The 19,078-nt window shown below is 37.7% G+C and overlaps 1 protein-coding gene across 3 annotated transcripts; it reads left to right on the top strand.

Annotated features, from left to right (window-relative positions):
* The first annotated feature begins 7,131 nt into the window (after window positions 1-7,131).
* LOC133742814 (calmodulin-binding transcription activator 2-like) lies at window positions 7,132-14,208 on the top strand. 3 transcript variants are annotated; one of them, XM_062170492.1, is made up of 12 exons: window positions 7,132-7,409; window positions 7,909-8,028; window positions 8,144-8,259; window positions 9,105-9,193; window positions 9,513-9,555; window positions 9,705-9,987; window positions 10,364-10,677; window positions 10,860-11,252; window positions 11,362-12,050; window positions 12,487-13,063; window positions 13,200-13,508; window positions 13,808-14,208. In XM_062170492.1, exons 1-12 carry the CDS (start codon window positions 7,370-7,372, stop codon window positions 13,850-13,852), a joined length of 3,018 nt encoding a protein of 1,005 aa, XP_062026476.1. In that variant the 5' UTR covers window positions 7,132-7,369; the 3' UTR covers window positions 13,853-14,208. The 3 variants fall into 3 exon arrangements, with proteins under 3 accessions (XP_062026476.1, XP_062026477.1, XP_062026478.1); XM_062170493.1 differs by having other exon boundaries at window positions 7,133-7,409; window positions 10,899-11,252; XM_062170494.1 differs by lacking the exon at window positions 7,132-7,409 and having other exon boundaries at window positions 7,996-8,028; window positions 8,144-8,282.
* Window positions 14,209-19,078: the final 4,870 nt, after the last annotated feature.

Below are 19,078 nucleotides of genomic sequence, written 5' to 3'. Positions count from 1 at the left end.
TCCAGATGTCTTGTCTGACCATGAGACTCATCCCAATGATCAGACACCTACATCACCATCTTCACATCATTCATCCCCTCCACTTGACAACTCTTCACCTTCATCACCATCTTCACCTCCTTCTTCTCCTCCAATACCTAATGAGGATATTGTCCCTGCACTTCGCCGCTCAGAACGCGTTAGAAAACCAAATGTCAAACTAAAAGATTATGTTTGTTCTCATGTTGTGTTGCCTACCCAGGAGGATTCATCGTCTTTGTGGCCATTTCCTAATAAAGGTACGCGTTATCCACTTTCTAATTACATTTCCTATCACCGTTTTTCTTCATCACACCGTTCTTTTATTGCCAATATTACTCGAAATGCGGAACCTAATAGTTTTGCAGAGGCCATAAAAAATCCTCAATGGCAAGAAGCAATGACATCTGAAATTCAAGCTTTGGAGGCTAACAACACTTGGAGCCTTACTCCTCTTCCTCCCGGCAAGGAACCCATTGGCTGCAAATGGGTGTACAAGATCAAGTATAATTCAGATGGCACCATTGAACGTTACAAGGCCCGCCTCGTTGCCAAGGGTTACACCCAAGTTGAAGGAGTGGATTATTGTGAGACTTTCTCACCCACTGCCAAGCTCACCACATTTAGGTGTCTCCTCGCTATTGCTGCCTCCCGAAATTGGAGTCTTCATCAAATGGACGTACAAAATGCGTTCCTTCATGGTGACCTTCATGAAGAGGTTTATATGCTTCCTCCACCTGGATTCAATCGATAGGGGGAGAATCTGGTATGTCGACTAAATAAGTCATTGTATGGTCTCAAACAAGCTTCCCAAAATTGGTTCTCCAAATTTTCCAATGCTATTCAAAAGGCTGGTTACAATCCAAGGCTAATTATTCATTATTTACACGTGTGGTTGGTAATTCTTTCACTGCTGTGCTTATTTATGTTGACGATATTGTGCTCACTGGAAATGATCCCAAAGCCATTGAATTATTAAAGGCATTTCTTCATAAGGAATTTCGCATAAAGGATCTTGGCAATCTTAAATATTTCTTGGGCATTGAAGTCTCACGGTCCAAGAAAGGAATTTTCGTTTCTCAACGAAAATATGCCTTAGATATTCTACTTGATGCAGGTCTTACAGGAGCACGTCCATGTCATTTTCCTATGGAACAAAATTTAAAGCTTACACCTACAAATGGGGAAATTCTTAAAGATCCCACACGTTATCGAAGATTGATTGGCAAACTCATTTATCTCACTGTGACAAGACCAAATATTGTGTATTCTGTTCGGATTCTTAGCCAATTCATGAATCAGCCAAGGAAACCTCATATGGAAGCTGCCATGAGAGTATTGCATTTTCTTAAGGGAAATCCGGGTAGAGACATTTTCTTTCCATCAGAAAATGATTTGGCTTTAAAAGCTTATTGTGACTCAGATTGGGCAAGTTGTCCAACAACAAGAAAGTCAACAACTGGATATTCTGTTTTCTTTGGTAATTCATTGATTTCTTGGAAATCTAAGAAGCAAAATAATGTGGCGTGTTCATCAGCAGAAGCCGAGTACCGTGCTATGGCTATGACTTGTCAAGAATTAACTTGGTTGAGGTACATTTTACAAGATTTTCAGATTATTCATGATAAACCTGCTTCTTTGTATTGTGACAACCAAGCTGCATTACATATTGCCGCCAACCCGGTTTTTCATGAAAGAACAAAACATATAGAGATTGATTGTCATGTGGTTCGAGAGAAGCTACAAGCCGGATTGATTTCTACTAGATATGTTCCTTCTTCTCTACAAATCGCAGACATTTTCACAAAGGCATTGGGAAGAGATAGTTTTGAATCTTTAGTTTCCAAGTTGGGACTTCATGACATTCACTCTCCAACTTGAGGGGGAGTGTTGAGAATCTCTCATGATATGGAAATATTTAGGTGTAAATGCTAATTGTTTCCCTTCACATTTTGTCAATCGTTGTAATTTATTTTTGTGATAATACTTAGGATCTAGATTATTCCATACCATAGAAGGTAGATTGTTATCCTATATATCTTGTAATATTCTAAATTGTAATCATCATCAATATACCAATTATCATTTTGACAGTTATTGCTCAAAAAGGAAGATGGAACTCCATATAATCCAACCATAGCTACTAGCAAATGTTACTTCATAACTACTGCACTCATCTTTAAATTTATAGCCTTATATAATCATCAAAGGAAAAATTTTAAGAACTGTACATGAAATATTGGCCATTTCGAAGTTTGGTACATCAGGTTTCAGATAATTAAGATAAGTACATGAAGTTGCAATTTACCCAAAATTGGTATATGCCGTTAGATCCTCTGTTAGTCAGTGTGATTTTGGTCAAATTTGTAAGGACAAATCCGTCTCTTCAAGGATTGAAAAAAAAAAAAAAAAAGATTGCTGAAGAAGAAGAAGAAGAAGGAAGAAGAAGGAGGAGGAGAAGAAGAAAATCAAATTTTGGTGTCCAAATCAACCTTGATATTGAGGAAGAAGAAGAAGGAAGAAGATGGAGAAGAAGGAAGAAGGAGGAGAAGGAGAAGAAAATTAGATTTGGGTGTCCAAATCAAACCTTGATATCGGGGAGGGAGGGAGGGAGGGAGGAAGAAGAAGAAGGAGAAGAAGGAAGAAGGAAGAAGAATGAGGAGGAGAAGAAAAAAAGATTTTAGGTACCCAGATTTAGGTGTCCAAATCAAATCGGGGAAGGAGGGAGGAGGAAGAAGAAGAAGAAGAAGCACTATGCCAAAAAATGAATCAAACGACAGTGAAAAACTGTCGTCTGATAGTGAAAATTGTTGTTGTTAATACTCCTGCCGTCTGATGCAGGTATCAGACGACATCGTGAAATTGTTGTCAGAATCCAATTTGGACAAGTGCTAGTATTAATATGCATGTTATCTGAATACCAGAAAGGACAACATACGACTGTGTAGAGTCCGTTGTGCAAGTCATATTAATCGGCAGCAATCTCATGGAAAGTAACTTTTGAAGCAAAGCTTGACAAGATCAGTTGTGTAGAAACTGTTGTCCTTTTAAATGTTCTACATCATTTTTTTGAGATAACGCTGTTGTGTGAATTGAAGCAAAACAACAAAAGTTTGTAGAAAGTATTGTGTGAATACTACAGAACATGGTACTTTATTGTTGTGTTTTTTCTAGTTGGGCAATTAAAATTGTTTGAAAAGTATTTTTGTTAGATTGTTCATACAACAGTTTTTGAATACCATTTTATAATGTTCCATTGTCAGACAATTGTTAGACAATAGTTTTCATTTGGAATGAAATGGTATGAGAGAGAGTCACAAGACATATTATGCACATAGCATTTAACCAAAACCAATTGACCAACATTCAAAAACATATCCATTGGTTAAGCATTCAAAACCAATTCATTCCATCATCACCCCAACATTAACATAAGGATTAATTTCAGTTTACCCCCCTGAGGTTTGGGGTCATGTCACCCCCTCTATTCTCAATTTTGAATTTTTACCCCCCAAACTTTCCAATTTCAATCAGCCGTGTCCAATTTCTCCTATTCCGTCTAAATTGGACGATAACTCTGACGATCGGACCCACTTTGAGGGTTAAAATGGTCATTTCAAGACAAAAAAAACTAAAAATAAATAAATAAATAAAATTCCTTTTTTTTTTTTTCTATTTTTTCGTTTTTTTTTATTTATTTATTTTGTCTTCAACCTATACACCACAAATTATAATAGGTTTATAAAAACAAAAAGATACTCTAGGTGGTTGAAAGCCGCTCGCTGGTCTACGATATTTGTGATATATCTCCGATAAAGTGAAGAATTTTAGGATATATCCCCAATAAAGTGAAGAAATATCTGTAAAAAACGATTTTACACTTTATCTGTAAATATCTGTAAAAAATGATTTTACACATATATTTCTTCACTTTATTGGGGATATATCCTAAAATTCTTCATTTTTTACAGATATTTCTTCACTTTATTGGGGATATATGTTAAAATTCTTCACTTTATCGGAGATATATCACAAATATCGTAGACCAGCGAGCGACTTTCAACCACCTAGAGTATCTTTTTGTTTTTATAAACCTATTATAACTTGTGGTGTATAGGTTGAAGACAAAAAAAAAAAAATAATAATAAAAAAAACAGAAAAAAAAAACTGAAAAAATAGAAAGAAATTTTTTTTTAGTTTTTTTTTTTTGTCTTGAAATGACCATTTTAGCCCTCAAAGTGGGTCCGATCGTCAGAGTTAACGTCCAATTTGGACGGAATATGAGAAATTGGACACGGCTGATTGAAATTGGAAAGTTTGGGGGGTAAAAATTCAAAATTGAGAATAGAATGTCACCCCCCAAACCTCAGGGGGGTAAACTGAAATTAGTCCTTAACATAATAAGCCTACCTAAACATAAAGCCCAAAAACATCAAGGCCAGAAACATATTGTACTAGTCCACTTCCTTGTCTTCATCAACTTCCGAACTCTATACCTTTCTTTCCTCTTCCTTCTCTGCAACAAGATATCCAAAGTAGAACCCGACGCCAAACTGACCAGTCATGCTTGAAGAAAAAGATATTTGGCTGAATTAGTGTTCATTCTATTGATTGCAGAAAATATATACAGGATGGTAAACTTGTACAACACGAAGTCTCCATTAGTTTAGGAGACCAAGTAAGGAAAGACAGCCTATACAATCTATTACTATCAAAGTAGAATCCTATACAAATCAAATTTGTTTAATACTCAATCAAGATGAATATCCTTTCTAATACTCCCCCTCAAGTTGGAGAGTGTATGTTCATAACTCCCAACTTGCATAACAACGATTTAAACTTGTCTTTTCCCAAAGCTTTAGTGAACACATCTGCCAGATGTTGAGATGAAGTAACATGTTTAGTAACAACCTGACCGTGCAGAATTTTATCCCTAATGAAATGACAGTCCATTTCGATATGTCTAGTCCTTTCATGGGAAGATGACAGCGGGCATAACAAGTCACTGTCTTTATATTTCTCGTTTCTGGCCAAATGATTTTAGCATTGTCAACATTTAGAAAGAGAGTTCAAGTGAGAAATAACTTGTTCAAATTTATAGAAAAGTGTGGTCTTAAGTTTAAATGTTTAATAAGTAGACATTGCTTGAAGTAAACCCAGTGAGCCTTTGCAAGTGATTACAAAATAAGAACTGTGTTATTGTTTGACTTTCTCATTAATCCTAGGAAGCATGTTGCCACATTTTTCGGGCTGAGATGTTCTTATTTTTTTTGTTAAAATGTCTCGTGCTTTTCGTTTCATCTATTCACAATTGGTTTTCTTTGTGACTATATTTTAGGAAAATAGCTGATGCTTCGAATTGCTGAGTTGGTTCCTAGACATTCTGGTAGGACCAAGAAGCAGTAGCCAGCATCCACATCTACTTCTGGGCCTTCCAAATCTGGGAAGCATGCATGAAAAGAAAACGAGATAGGGTCCTAGTTATCATGTGTTCACTTTTGTCAGCTTAGACATTCAACTAGTATAGCTAGTTTAAGTTGAAGATACATGGACAACATGTCCTATTTGTTGAGGATGATTTATTTGGTTTGGCTAAAATATTTCCCTTTAATGGGGAAGTTAATGATACTGTTTTGTCCATTTTTTATGTCCATCAACACAAGAATAGAGGAGTCTCTTGACTACCAACACTCTTGAAATTTTTGAATGATATTGTTGACCTTGTGAAAGGATCTTATTTTGTGCCCTGCAAGAAATTGTTTCTTTTGTGGTAGTGAAGGTTAGTATGAGATTGTTCAGGGTTCCGCCAATATCCTATCTGAAAGCAGATCTTAAGATCATCCTTCTCTAAGGGTAATTTGGATTGACAACCATTCTACAACTGTTGTTGAACAGCTTTCTTCGGTCGATATTTAGTAATGCACATCTAGCCAATGTGATGGTGATTGTACGGGTTGCAAGTTTACTTGACTTGACTGCAAGACATAATTATCACTTAGCATAAAAGGTAGAACCCTATCTTATAGGTCAGGTTTGGGTAGGACAGACTTGTTCTTAACACCTTATTCGTTGTTATAACCTAAGACTTTTACAAAAGCACTAGAAAACAGAAAACCAAAAGTAGCATCCAAGATGACCATAGAGGCCCACTTCGTCTTTTTCTTATTAGAGGACAACAGACCACGTCAGATTTGTACAAATCCATTTCCTTTTTTCCATCTTGTATTGGTGGTTTCTATTTCCCCCTATATTTGTATTTGGATTTTTCTCCTTTTTAAATATTTAAAAATCTTATTCTCATTAGGGGTTGCCGTAGTAGATAATAAATGATGTTGCTGGAGATGAATGTGAACGTAAAGGTGTGGAGTTATAGAGGTTACAAAATGTTAAAAAACGGTAGGCAAAACATTACTAAGCTCGTTTTAGAACTACCTCATATTTTTTAAACCTAGTAACGGAAGCGACACGTTTAGTACGCGAGATAACTGCAACGTCCCTTACGGTGCAAGTTACGAAATGTTTAGAAAACGTTTTGGAAACCTACATTAAAAGCAATTTGATACTTTCACAAGTCATTATTGTGTGTACCAAGAGCACTACTTGTCTGTGATTCTGAACAATACAATAGTGCCCCCGATTTTTACGTTATAATAGAATGACAACAAATATAAAAAAAATATTTAAATCAATTTAACGTATTAGTATGTCACATACACCAAGAAAATCATCTCGAAGCACAAACACGTGATAGTCTGAAACTACCTTATAATTTTTTTCATTTTAAGATGTCATCTTTGTTTTTGTAAACAAAGTTTTAATGTTCATGACTCCAATTTATGTCAAGGCATTTTTTTTTTTTTTTGTATTCAAGGCATTTTTGGTAACTTGTCTAATTTTAATTACATGTATAATTTGATTCTTAATTACATGTAGTGTAAACACAAAGGACAAAGCCATTATTTTCGATCGACTCTAGCCTCACCTCTCCCTCTCTCATTTATTCTTTTCCTTTCCTTTCTTTCTTTACAAGTGCCTTCCACACGCATCGCTTTCCATCTCTCTCCTACAAACCTCCATTCTCTTCTTCTTCTTCTTCTTCTTCCCCAGTTTACACCTCCCCCCCCCCCCCCCCTCTCTCTCTCTCTCTGGAGACCGCCTGAAACCATTTCTCAGCTTATTGCTTCATTTGTTGATATAATCGATAGCTTAATCGAAAAGAAAATGAATCTTTGATCGATGATGATTATGATATTCTCGGAGCTGTATTGCTTTGCTTTTTCTGTATCGGCGGCATTCACAGTCCCTGGCTGATGAAAACTAGGGTTTGTGTGAGCTTGTTTATTAGTCGCCCATGGCTGAGATGAGAAAATACATCCCCAATCAGCAACTAGGTCTGCTTCTTCACCTGGCATTTGTTTTTCTCTTTTTTTTTTTCCATAAATTTGAGGTTTTGATTTTATTGCTCGTCTGATTAGGAATCGGATTCTTATATGGAAATGCGTGTCTTATTTTGTAAATTTTTTTATTAGGCGTGATTGTTAATTAGCAGCTCATGCATGCTCCTAATGCTCCCACTCTCAGGTTTTTTGAATTAATGTAAGAATTAATTTGCATGCATTGAATGGTTTAAGTAATCTAGCCTATGTAAGGTGCATTTGCATATATGCATTGCTGGTGCATTGAGTTGTATGACTCTTATTATGTCAGGGGCGTGCTTGTAAAATTTTATGCTCTCGTCGTATGTGCATCCTGTGCACTTGTCACCAAATTGGGATGAAAGTGTCCTCTGCGAATTTTGTTCTCACATTTTGGTGTTCCCCTGTATTTTGTTTTGGTTATTTTAGTTTGAAGATATTTAAACCTTTTCACTACTTTTTTGGAATTTAACAGACCTTGTCCAGATATTGCAAGAATCACAGCAGCGTTGGCTCCGGCCTACTGAAATTTGTGAAATACTGCGCAACTACCAAAGGTTTCAGTTAACCCCAGATCCACCCGTCAGGCCTTCAGGTTGTCCATGGCATATTTTCTTGTATTGCTACATTTGGATTTTGAGATCGCATATACTAGTACGCTGCTATTTATCCTCCATACAATCTGAAACTATATATTTTTATTTTTCCAGCTGGTTCTTTGTTCCTCTTTGATCGTAAAGCACTTCGGTATTTTCGTAAAGATGGTCACCGCTGGAGGAAGAAAAAGGATGGAAAGACTGTCAAAGAAGCACATGAAAAGTTGAAGGTGTGCTGTTCAATCTATTATTAGTAAGTTCACTTTTTTGTTGGTCCTAAGAGATAGAGTTGTGTTGTTGCCTGGTTATTGTCTTTCGGTCTTGGCCCTCTGTCTTTAGCTGGTAGTTTGCCAGGCAACGCAGGACTTATGGTTCCCAATAGGTTTCTTAGTTCATGTTTGTGGGTCCAAGGATGCTCAAGTGCTTTAGTGAACTCTTTGGAAGTGCAAATTTGATTTCTTTATTTGGATAGTCTATTTCACTCATTAAAATAAGCATTTATTTCTGCCAATTGGTCTAATAGAGTTTAGATCATTATGGACCTTCACTTTGGGTTACTTGAGCATCCTGAGTTTTCATCAACCCATTTCTTAGGTTTGATCATTAGCTGTTAGTCTTTCTTTTCAGTAATTATGAACTAGAAATGAAACTTATTGTGGAGTAAATGATCGTGTATTTGTATGCATACTTTTCTCAGATCCAGTGCTGGGATTTGCAAATATATCATGAATAGTAAATTGTCAAGTTGTATCCGCTCTGGCAGACTATGCCCGCGTTTTAACATTCTTTTATTTTCTTTTTCTTTTTGTCTTTTGTATTTTGAGTTGGTTTGCATGTAAGATAGACTATTTAGTTTCTTCTCTCTTCATTAGTTTAGATATCAATAAATATGTCTTTCTTTTGCTCAAATCTTATATCTCTAGGGTCTTTGTCAACATTGGTTACTATCTGACATTTCCAATTTGATTCACTAGAAATTTCTTATGTTGTGAATGAAGTCAGTTAAGTTTTGTTGGCACATATCGTATCATTGCTAAGGCGTGATAAATGTCTGTTGGTTTTTGGTATGCTGTAGGCTGGTAGTGTAGACGTTCTTCACTGTTACTATGCCCATGGGGAGGACAATGAGAATTTTCAGCGGAGGAGTTATTGGATGCTTGATACGTGAGTTTCCTGTTTCTGTTCTTGTTGTTGAGGGTGGAATGTTTAAATAACCTGTAATATAAAGTATGATCTGTAGGTGTAAATTGCTTAATGGCCTATTAGATTTGGAATTGTAAGAATCGTTAGAACGTATGGTATTCAATAGTGGGGGTTATGTACAATGACAAAGAGAAATTGTTTCTTCCTTATTTTTTTATTTTTGTTTGCAAATGCTGTAACAGCTGTAAGTTATTGACCTATTAAGTACTTTCTCTTTTCCTTTGTTCGGATTTTGGTATCACTTTTCTGATAATTTTTTTTTCTCTTGCTTGCTTTTCAGTCATTTACAACACATTGTTCTTGTGCATTACAGAATGGTTGAGGTAATGTATATGTGTCTCGCAGATGGGAAACAAAATGGTCCCACAGCTGTAATTTATTAAGACTCGATGTCCTCATCTTCAGTGGAATGGCCGAATTCTACTTTTATATAATATGCTTATGTTCTATGGTTTAATGTGATGCTTTGCAGGGGAGCAAGTCTGGTGTCTCCCGTTTGCTGGTTGATCCAGGATCACAGGTTGGAAGCCCTCAAACTGCTTCAGCACCTTGCTCTGCACAAGCAAACTCACCTGCCCCTACAGTTCAAACATCTTTTGCTTCAAGTCCAATCAAAGTTGACTGGAATGGACAAACATTATCTACAGAATTTGAGGATGTGGATTCTCGGGGTGATGCTGGAGCTTCGTCTCTTGCTCAACCTATGCCTGGTTCTGTTTTGAACAATGCTTGTCTACAGTTACCAGAAATTGGAAGTAAGATTATGCAGTATATGTAATTCCAAATTTATGTCTAATACATTGAAACAGCCTATTATATTTTTTAAATTCTTGTAGCATCTTTGTTGTTTTGCTATTATTACTTACCACTGGATTTGTACAATGATTCCATTTTTTTTTTCCCAAAATGATAACACAGTTGCTGTTTGGTTTGTGCAAGCACGGGTTACTCTGTCTATGGTCTCTTAACAGGAACCTGTACCTTCTATTTTGCTGCTCTATGTTTTGTCTCTTTCAGTTTTTTCTTTTTTGTTCTCTTCCTTTTAAAATTTTTGTTTCAATATTGATTTTTCTATTGCCATTATAATTTTCGAAGGTACAATATGTGATCAATCTCTCTGGTGCTTTTCAGGACTTTCTGAGTCATTCAGGAATCCTTCTGGTACATGGTTTGCCGGACCTAAAGATTATCAAAGTGCTGGTTCATCTGACTGGGCCATGAACAGATCAACAAGAGAGTCCAGCCTGCATGACCAAAATCTTTTTGTTGAAGACATAAAGAAAAATTTCTTTGAAGAACTTAATGGATCGGACTCCATAACTCATAAGCTAACAGACGCTAGACTGGATAGTAATAGGAAAGGCAAAGATGTAACTTGTGAAGATAGGTTGACCAATGACATAGATGTGCAGGCTGTCACAACCCCTTCCCAGAGAGAAGCTCAGGTCTGTGTTCCACGATCCATTTTTATATGCTTCTATTTTTGCATCGTCTCTCTTATATAGTTTCATTTTCTGAAGCAACTTATAATATATTCACTTTTTTGTGATATAATGTTTTTGTGAAAAATGTATGTGTAACTTTCCTGTGGTGAAAATTTCCTTGTGATACTCAAACCTTCTTGCAGGTTGCAAAGGAATTTGACTTCAGTCTGTTTCATTCCCAGTTTCAGGGCCATTCTGATCCTCACACAGTAGCTTCTTCTACTGCCCGAGTTGAGAAGAGTTCTGGAGATGGTGGTGTGCGTAGAGGTGAACCAGTAGAGCTGAAGAAACTCGACAGCTTTGGTAGATGGATGGATAAAGAAATTGGTGTGGATTGTGATGATTCGTTGATGGCTTCAGACTCTGGAAATTACTGGAATACACTTGAGGCTGAGAATGGTGATAGGGAAGTTTCCAGTTTATCAGGCCATATGCAGCTAGATGTTAATTCACTTGGCCCTTCTCTTTCCCAGGAACAACTATTTAGTATATGTGATTTTTCTCCAGATTGGTCTCATTCAGGAACTGAAACAAAGGTATATATTTTATAGTAGAGTTTGTATACTTTTATAGAATACAGACATCTTTCCTATTAACTATTGATGTGTGACTATATTAATTTCTTCATTTCTTCCCCATTTTCAGGTTTTAATAGTTGGAAGATTTTTAGGAGGCAAGAAGAATTTTACTGAGACCAAGTGGGGATGCATGTTTGGTGAAATAGAGGTTCCCGCTGAAGTTCTGACTGATAATGTTATTAGATGTCAAACTCCTTTACATGCTCCTGGGTGTGTTCCATTCTATGTGACTTGCAGAAATAGGTTGGCCTGCAGTGAGGTGAGGGAGTTTGAATATAGAGAAAAACCTATCGGGATATCTCTAAACAGCTCTAGAGAAGATGAATTGTGCTTTCAGATTCGTCTTGCAAAATTGTTGAACTTGGGATCAGAGAGGAAGTGGTTGGAATGTTCTGCTTTGGATTGTGATAAATGTAAGCTCAAAAGTTCCATATGTTCAATAAGAAGCAACAGCGGGAGTGATTGGATGATAGCTGATGGAGATTCTATGGCATGCAAACGTGATCAGTTGACCCACATAGATGTATTGATTCAGAATTTGTTGAAGGATAGACTTTTTGAATGGCTGGTATATAAAGTTCATGAAGAAGGTAAAGGACCACATGTTTTAGATAATGAAGGCCAAGGCGTTCTACATTTGGCAGCTGCTCTTGGTTATGAATGGGCGGTGGGTCTCATAGTTGCTGCTGGTGTCAGTCCTAATTTCAGAGATGCCCGTGGAAGAACGGGACTTCACTGGGCATCATATTTTGGAAGGTAAAGTTGTGATTTATACGTTCTTCTCTTTCTATACTATTATACTCACTATATACTAGTAAACTTAATAATGTTAATCATCTTCTTTTATCTTTCTATGGAGGAATTAATATTCCTTCAATTCTTCATTTGTAAGTTTGTTCTCTTAGTTGCTATATTGCATGAATTTCTCTTCAGCATTATGAAATGCATATGAATTGCTTTCCTGTGTTATGAAGATTTTATTTATACTAGTATATTTTAAGGTTACTGTGCCTGTATGTAAATCTAAAAATTTATGGTTGAAATGAATCTGTGCCTGTAATATGACAATACTGCTGTCCTTTCCCTACGCACCAGGCCTTGTTATATTTTGCCTGATGATTTCTATGACTTCTATTTGCAAGGTGAATAATCTGTATGTTAACTAGTCCATTGTTTTCCGATCCTTTTCCAGAGAGGAAACAGTGATCACATTACTTGGATTGGGTGCTGCTCCAGGTGCTGTTGAGGACCCAACGCCAGCATTTCCTGGAGGACAAACAGCCGCTGATCTAGCCTCAAGTAGAGGCCACAAAGGGATTGCTGGATATTTGGCAGAAGCTGATCTAACCAGTCACCTGTCATTGTTGACTGTCAATGAGAAAACAATGGATAATGTTTCCGCAACTATTGCAGCTGAAAAGGCTATCGAGATTTCAGAAGCTATAACATCTGATGTGACGGTAGATGATGAAAATTCTCTGAAAGGTTCTCTAGCAGCAGTTAGGAAATCAGCCCATGCGGCTGCTCTGATTCAAGCAACTTTCCGTGCTCGTTCATTCCGCCAGAGACAATTAACTCAGAGCAGCATTGATATTCCTGAAGCTTCTATTGACCTAGTTGCACTTGGTTCCTTGAAGAGAGTTCAAAAGTTCAGTCACTATGAAGATTATCTGCATTCTGCAGCAGCTCTGAAGATACAAAGAAAATATCGTGGTTGGAAGGGGAGAAAGGAATTTTTGAAGATACGTAACCGTATTGTCAAACTTCAGGTACCATTTATTACTTTCTTTGAAATGCTTATGTCAGTTTCCAGGCCACTGTGCACTGCATCATTTTTCGTGAATTGTTATATTTTTTAACTTTTGCTTATGAAGTTCAGATGTTAATTCTGTTTGTCATTTTTAGGCTCATGTGAGGGGACATCAGGTTCGTAAGAATTACAAAAAGCTTGTTTGGTCTGTTGGTATAATGGAGAAAGTAATATTGCGTTGGAGGCGGAAACGGCCTGGTTTGCGAGGATTTCGGGTGGAAAAGGCTATTGAAGATGTATCTTCAGAGAATAAAAGAAGTGATGACTATGAATTTTTGAGTGTTGGGAGGAAGCAGAAATTTGCTGGAGTTGAGAAAGCTCTTGCAAGGGTCCAGTCCATGTCTCGTCACCCTGAAGCACGTGAACAGTATATGAGGTTACAGTCAAAGTTTGAGAAGCTTAAGGTAATTTTACATTCTATTTCCAGTTTTTCACTTATCAGGAAAAAAAAAAAAACTTGCATTCATGTTTGAACGCAATTATCTCTTCCACGTAGGATGAATGTCCTATAAGAAAAGTGGATTTTCGTGCAACAAATATTAGCAGAATATTAACATATGTTTGCTGATATTGAGAAAAAAAAAAAAGGAGAAAAAAAAAAAGAAGAAAAAAGAAGAGAGATTTCTGATTGGTTTTGATAATTCATGGTGGATATTTCTCCTTCTATTTTTTTGGGGTCTGAGGTTTCTTCTATTATCAACAGATGGCTGATGGGAGTGGTGCCCCAAATAAAATTGAAGGTCAGTGAAAACGATAAAAGAGGAAGACCTTGTTGCATTCACTGAAGGTCACTGATCAACTCCATCTTGTCACAAGTACTTCAATGGAGTTGAGCTTTTTGGTACTTATCAGCCTTACCCATTAATATTTGCCTGTAATAACTCATGCTTTACTCAGGAGGTTCTGTCAACTGCAGAAAGGAAAAGGAGAAGGGCGACATTAACACTCATACAGACTGAGATATTTTTCTTCTCTTAGTATGTCCTGTTGTATAGTTTTGTTTTGTCTGACCTAGGTGTAGGATTATGTAAATTGGGCAGCTCACAATTTGAAACTTGAGAACAGTTGACATATATACAGTTATTCTTGCCACTATTATTTGCACACCTCTGCTTTCTCTTTTTCTTGAAACTTGTCTATATTCTATTTTATTCTCTAGTTTATTTTAGAAAGAGTCTTTGAATAAGGGCTTATTCCATGGTTGAGGGGCAATCATCTGAAAAATAGAAGAACCTTTTGATTATATCAGTAAATACATTTCAATTCAGCACTTGCTGAATGGCTTCAGAGTTTGTTCAGGACCAAAGTAATCACTGATGCGTACCTTGCCTGGCAAAAACCTGCTGATAATTTCTACAAGTTTAATGTTGATGGAACTAGGAGCTCTTCTTCTGGAAAAATTGGTGCTGGGGGTGTGATCAGAGATCAGTTTGGAAATTGGATTGCTGGGTTTCAAGTTAATTTAGGTATTGGTGAAATTTTGGATGCTGAGGCCTGGGGTCTAATTTTTGGGCTTAAAATGGCTGCAAACCTGCATATTCTAAAGCTTGAAGTGGAGTCTGATTCTGCAGTTTTAGTGCAGTTGATGCAGAGAGCTGATTTTGACACTCACCCTCTTGGTTCCTTGTTGACTGGTTGTTTGAACTTCATGAATAGTATGGGGAATGCTCATATAAGTCACATTTTCAGGGAGTGCAATATGACTGCTGATGGCTTAGCTAGACGGTATCAATCATGAGCTTGGGTTCATTGCTCTTGATAACCCTCCCCATGCTGCTCAAGTTTACCTTGATGACATTGCTGCTGTTTCTAGAGCTAGGAGGAGCTCCTACTTTAATTCCTAGTCTTTTTGTTTTCGTTTTTGTTTTTTTTTTTTTCTGTTTGGGTCTCGCCCCGTTTGTAACCAAAACAAAAAAAAGTAATCACTGATGCCATTTGACCAAATTGTACCGGGTACTTCATTGTTTATAGACATTACAATGTTGTCAAACAAAGAGGCTCTATCCAGACTCTGAAGTTCTTCTGCTTGAAAATTGAAGAATGTGTACTGTATTTCATGCACCTGTACGTGCAGCAATCAACTGTTACAACTCGCCTGTAATTTCTGACCATCACCCGATTTGAAATATTTAGCAAGTTCACCATTGACGCGAGAGAAATGCTAGCTTCTCAGACTGTTCCAGTCTTCTGATGGAATCACCATCATGTAATTTGAAATTCTACTAATTCATTAACCTAGTACTGATTTATCAAGTCCTAGATGATACCAAAAGAAAATGAATCAAGTGAGAATTGCAGCCATGAAATGCTTAAAAGAAAAGTGAATGGGTGCCTCTAGTTCCTCCTTTTGCCAACCGGCATCCAGTGCCTCAATCCGAAGCATGGCTGTAGACAATTCCTGATCATTGTCCATATTCATTTGCTGAACCAAACTTGATATGCAGTTCAAGGGTGAACCGGAGCCCCTTGTCCTGATTGAGCTCCTCTCAGAGTTGTTTGATGTTGCAACTGTGGTAGGTGAATATGTCTCATCCACTTTTACTTCACAAACCATGGCCTCTAAGAGTCGTGCAACAGCATAAGTTTTAGGTAGTTAATTAGTTACTGTTATACATCCCTGAACCAAGTGTACCTTCTGTTAGGCTACAAACACTGGTTACTCTAATGAAGAGTATGGAGTGTAGTACATGCAACAAGTTAAAAATGAACCAAGACTAAAAAAGAAGAAACAAATATCACTTCTCCTCTAGGCGTCGAAGCATAGACTAGGCAAAACTTTGTTGTCTGCAAAGAGAAGATTACTAATAAGCTCCATGATAATGTGCGGCTTCTGTATATAAAATGCAAGTAAAGATTGCAAATGCAAGTAAAGATACCCATCCCACGGGACCTTCTTAAGTCCTGCTCGAAGAGAAATTATGTCCCTGACCCTGCAATGAAGTATCCAAAATAGTAGAGATAAAACAAATCAGACCGACCTGGAGCAAGGCACTTTGTTCTTAATCACAAGCCCAGGAAAGACTAGTTACCTCTCTGCAAATTCAATGGCAGTCTCCCCAGGCTTGATATTTTCGGACTCCAAATACCACACATCACAAACAACTGCCCATGATGTCATAAGCTGTAGCAGATGCATTGTGAAGGATTGCCTGCAACAAAACCATATTATATAAACCCTTTACAGTACCATGGACAGCATGACAACAGCCCAAGCATGTTAAATGCTTCCCAAATCATGGATCTAAAGCACAAAGATATCAAAAACAGAGCATCATCAATGGCCAGGTCACAAGGTTGAACTATAACGATTATGTTTACTTGAATTGAAACACTTTCATGCTTTCCAAGATACTAATTTCAGAGAGATATGAGTTGACAAACTTTCTTGGTCATAATAAGAAAGATAAGTCAAGGAACAAGCCCATTCTCCAAGTAAATAAGTACGCCTGCGTGCAAGTGTGTCACAATTCGGGCTTACTTTCGGCTGTTCCAGAATGCATCAACGAATATTTATCGTACTTGATTGCGACAGGGCAAACTGAGCAGCCAAGCTCAAATGCACCCTAAACATATAAACAAGCAAAAGAAAAAGTTAGATCAAACAGAAAAGACCAGGAACATCTTAACGGAAACAAGTTCAATGCGTATATGTCCTACTAGGGCTGTCAATGGGTCGTATCGGGTCACGCTATTTGTCGTGTCACAAGAGACAAACTCAAACTCAACTCATTTAATAATCGTGTCGAAAATTTAAACTCAAACCCAACCTATTTACTAAACGGGTTACCCGTTTCCAACCCGCTTAACCCATTTAATAAATAGGTCGTGTCATGTTGGATCAAATGACTCATTTAAGGATACATTGCGATCCATAAAGTAAAAAAAAAATGCATAAATTCATTAAATTCACTAAAAAATCCACAAGACGAATAATATAAATAATTATATATAATTCATAAATAATTAAATCAAATAATGATGAAGTAAAATATTTCAAATTATCTAATCGTATTTGACGTCCAAAATTTCAAAAGAAGTATAACATAATCGGGTTATATGGGTTCACTTCGTGTTGACGGGTTGACCCATGGCCAACCTGTTTATTAAATGGGTCATGGCGGGTTGACCCGCGGCCGACCCGCGGTTTAATCGTGCGGGTTCAACCCGCTTTATTTCGTGCGGGTTTCGAGTCGTGTTATCGGGTCGTGTCGGAATTGACAGCCCTATGTCCTACAGTCAAACACGAATACTAACACACTAAAACCTTAGCAAAACAAAAACTCAGATACAGACCTTCTTAAACATAACACTGTAGTGATTGTTACACAAGTTCCTTCGGGAAATATAAGGAGAGGGTTATTGTCAGGCCCCACCACATGATCCCTTAATCTGAAAAAGAGATATAACTGTACAAGTTCATATACCAACAAGGACAACAATTTAATACAGAAGCCCATCATGCTCTTTCTATTTAATTTATACTTACTTCTTCGCAACAATTTCCCATATTGGATGAATAATATTGGGCCTTTAAGAGTTTTTCTATTGGAACCTCTAAATTTACTCACTTGACCTCTATGCTTTTTACACCTCTTATCAAATTTTCAAATACTAAATTTACTCACTAAACCTCACTAAACTTCCTCAAATAACCTCACTATAGAATTTGCAAACAAATTATTATCTTTAAAATAAAAAATTTAGTCATTTCAATGATTTTTTTTTTTTGAAGGGAAAGACGACAAACTATATTAAATGCAAACTGAAGAGTACATGGAGCGATGCAGAAGCATCGAAAGAAAACAATAAAGTATAACAAGATGCACAAACGCACCTATAATGAAAAGAAAACAATAAAGGATAACAAGATGCACAGACACATCTAGAAAGAAAGGTAACCAGGATGTGACTTGATGCCGAACGACATCGTTGCACTGCATATGTCACGAGAGCAGTGTAAAGGTAAACGTAACCGTAACAGTAACCGTAACCGATGATATGATCACCTAGGAGAGGCGATTCACCCACCAGGAGTTCGAATGTAACCGAGGGTGTCAAAAACTCGAAAATTAGCAAACGAACTCCTAAGAACCAGAACTAATACCATTTCAACATGAGCATCTGTCTCGGATCAAGGATCCGGAAGTGAATGCCACCCGGGTCCCAAATACGGATCCAAATCCGGCCCGAGACCAAAGTCAAATATGCCAAAGCAAACTTAACAAAAGCCCAAGCCCATTGGAATCTGATTTGGACACCAAAGTACTTGGGCACCCTATCAGATCTTCTTTGGACACCCACCTGTCTGTTCTCCCACTGCAGCCGTCGAATGTCACCGGTGGAAGGACCCACATCGACGCCGCCACCATCCTCACGCAGCCCCAGCACTCCTCGTCTTGTTCCAACGCGCCATAGATCGGAAGACCCTTCGCTGGGAGGACTTGGCACCATCATCAGCCGTAGCTTGACCTGGGGACCCTGCATCCTCGACACCGCCTGAATCCAAGACCAACTGTTACTTCCAAGCGCTCGACGCACAGCAACCAACCGCCACCAGACAATAGGGCCGGGATCCCAGATCTGGTTTGGGTCCCCTAAATCACAACGCCGCCACCCATCTCCCTCCCAAAAGCTTAGAGCGGCATGAACACGGGCCAAACCGTGGGAATTGAGACCCGTCGAAAAGATGACAAGATGAAGGTGCAGCACCCGACTGGTTGAAAGGGGAAGATGCTCGAGTCCAGAAGACTCGTCGGCCAGGCTCCGCGATATCCGTCGCAGGTCAAGGAAATCGAAAGGCAAAACCCTAGGGTTTGCCGCCAGAGAGAAGGGAGAGCGAGAGCTCTCATTTTTTCTAGTCATTTCAATGATTTAATCACTCTATAAATCTTAACTAAATATACATTTCTTAATCAAACTTGAGTTTCAAAAATTAATGTCTAATCAATAAGAAAATGCCATGAACTAGTATGTT

The sequence above is a fragment of the Rosa rugosa genome, chromosome 4, assembly GCF_958449725.1.
Source record: "Rosa rugosa chromosome 4, drRosRugo1.1, whole genome shotgun sequence".
Lineage (NCBI taxonomy): Eukaryota > Viridiplantae > Streptophyta > Magnoliopsida > Rosales > Rosaceae > Rosa > Rosa rugosa.
Note: the sequence above shows the minus strand (reverse complement) of the source record. Positions and strands in the feature narration are given on the sequence as shown.

Coding starts and splice junctions, on each gene's coding strand:
- LOC133742814 (XM_062170492.1), top strand. CDS start 7,370: ATGGCTGAGATGAGAAAATACATCCCCAATCAGCAACTAG. Junction 9,556..9,704: donor TGCATTACAGAATGGTTGAG/GTAATGTATATG, acceptor GATGCTTTGCAG/GGGAGCAAGTCTGGTGTCTC. Junction 10,678..10,859: donor CTTCCCAGAGAGAAGCTCAG/GTCTGTGTTCCA, acceptor ACCTTCTTGCAG/GTTGCAAAGGAATTTGACTT.